The sequence below is a fragment of the Egretta garzetta genome, unplaced genomic scaffold, assembly GCF_000687185.1.
Source record: "Egretta garzetta isolate BGI_Z169 unplaced genomic scaffold, ASM68718v1 scaffold1037, whole genome shotgun sequence".
In the NCBI taxonomy this organism is placed as follows: Eukaryota; Metazoa; Chordata; class Aves; order Pelecaniformes; family Ardeidae; genus Egretta; species Egretta garzetta.
The window spans coordinates 95,482-97,354 of NW_009260362.1; the positions used below are offsets into that span (position 1 = coordinate 95,482).

The 1,873-nt window shown below is 53.4% G+C and overlaps 1 protein-coding gene across 1 annotated transcript in view; it reads right to left on the reverse strand.

Annotated features, from left to right (window-relative positions):
- Positions 1-1,656, reverse strand: part of CUNH20orf96 (chromosome unknown C20orf96 homolog) — a 7,486-nt gene extending 5,830 nt beyond the window's left edge. The window contains exons 1-4 of the mRNA XM_035898481.1: positions 1,606-1,656; positions 1,260-1,371; positions 771-913; positions 41-199 (exon numbers count right to left, since the gene is read on the reverse strand). Of these exons, the coding sequence (XP_035754374.1) occupies positions 41-199; positions 771-913; positions 1,260-1,371; positions 1,606-1,656 (465 nt within the window). The remainder of the gene's footprint in view (positions 1-40; positions 200-770; positions 914-1,259; positions 1,372-1,605) is intronic.
- Positions 1,657-1,873: the final 217 nt, after the last annotated feature.

Genomic DNA, 1,873 nt, shown 5'->3' on the forward strand with positions numbered 1-1,873 from the left:
CCTGCTGAATCGGGTGTGTTAGCCAACCCTAAAGCCTCACCTGAAATGCTTCATACTGCTGCAGCAAGACCCTTGCTCGCTTGGCAGTGCTGTCATCGGTGTGCTGGATGTCCTTAACCAGCCGGCGGTTGGTCTCTGCCAGGCGGGCACCACGCTGCTTCAGCTCCTCGATGGCGTTTTTCTTCAGATTGGTCAGATTCTACGGGAATTTGTGGATTAAAGTGTTGCGGATTCCACCAGTCCCACCTGCCCCAAGTTTTCTTAGCATCATCCACTGTCCCCAGGACATTCCTGTCCCATAGTAACAGCAGCCTCCCTGCTGAGGCACCCTGACTTCCCCCAGCCAGCACCCCCCTGCTCCCATGTCCCCTGCTGCCAGCGGCAGGGGCAACGCCTCTTTAATAACCATCTTTCACCTGCTAAAAAGCTGTGGCCTTGTCCTCCACCTCAACCTTCTCTCTGCTAGACCGAGAAAATCTGATACCAACAGCCTTTTCTAACGGGTCGCATTTCCTAAATCTCATCCCTCCTGCTGCTGCAGTCTGGGCTCTCTCCTGGTTTTCTCTTAATTTTTCTTGATCGACAATATCAAGGTTGGATTTCACCGGCATTAAGCAGAGCACCACCATTACCTCCAGCGTATTAATAAATAAACACAGGCTGTTTTGCAAGAGTGAGTCAGACTGCTAGAATTTCCTCCATAAAGGCAGTTGGGGTAACTCTATGGATTCGCTACCTACATCCCAGCACGGGGGATTTGTGGCACGCACCGTGGTAATTCTGATCTCTTCCAAGGTTTTGGCTAATTCAGCCTTCTTGAGCGCTAATTTCCTTTGAGTAAAACTTCTGTCTTTCTCTGGGGATGATGATGGCTCCGAAGGCGAGGGTGGGTTTTTACTCAGCATAAATGCAACTGGCGAAACAAAAAAAAAGAGGCCTGTGCTTATTTCACAGTCCAGTTTCAGCGCCTTACATCTGCTCTCTCCTGTCATATGTGGCTGAGGGAAATAAAAAGAACTGAGAAACTGAATTCAAACCTTCTGCAGCCCCAGCAAAAGCTGCTTGCAGTCACAGCCCAGAAGCTGAGCCTACAAAGCGCTCCCTGGTCTTTTCTAGTTCTCCCCCCTTTATTCTCAGCATTTTCCCTTGGGTAATTTTCTTTTTGTGGCTTTTGCTGAATGTCTCACAGCAGAAAGCACTGGGTTAACGCAAAAGCGGCACCAGTGGGCAGGGCGGTGTATAAGGGAATCTCTCCCAACCTGGCTTGTCCTTCTCCCCTTTCTTGTCGTCGCTGGCGAGCGATGGCAAAGTCAACCTGCGGGCTGGAGATTTCCTCTCCTCTGCTTCTGTCTTCTGCCATTTGCTATAATCCTAAACTCAGCACGACAGCAGCATAGAAAAGATGGGGAGATCAGAGGATGTTTGTGAGCAGAGACCTCTCTGACCCGACCCACAGCTCTGACTCCCCTCTGCAGCTCCTCTGGGGCTTCCAAGTGTCCCTTTGAGCCCTTTGCCAGCAGCAAGTCTGAGGCCCCTTTCAGAGACACCGCCTTCATAACCACGATGCCGTAAATGCCATAAACTCCCCGGGAACAAGAGGCTTACCACTCTCTGGAACTCCTCCATGATACTCGGAACCGGGCCCCGCGCGTCCATCTCCGGGCGGGCTCTGGAAGGACAAAGCATAGCCCCAGGGAGCGGCTGAGCCCCGCGGCTCTGCCAGCCCCCACGGACAAGCCTCGGTGGGTCAAAGTCAGAGCAGAGAGGCCGCGACACCGCCGGGCTACGGCACACTCGGTGATCTCCATCTTCACCCAGTTCTCCTGCCCCACGGGGAGCCCCCAGCCCGTCCCCTGTGGGACCCCAGCCCAGC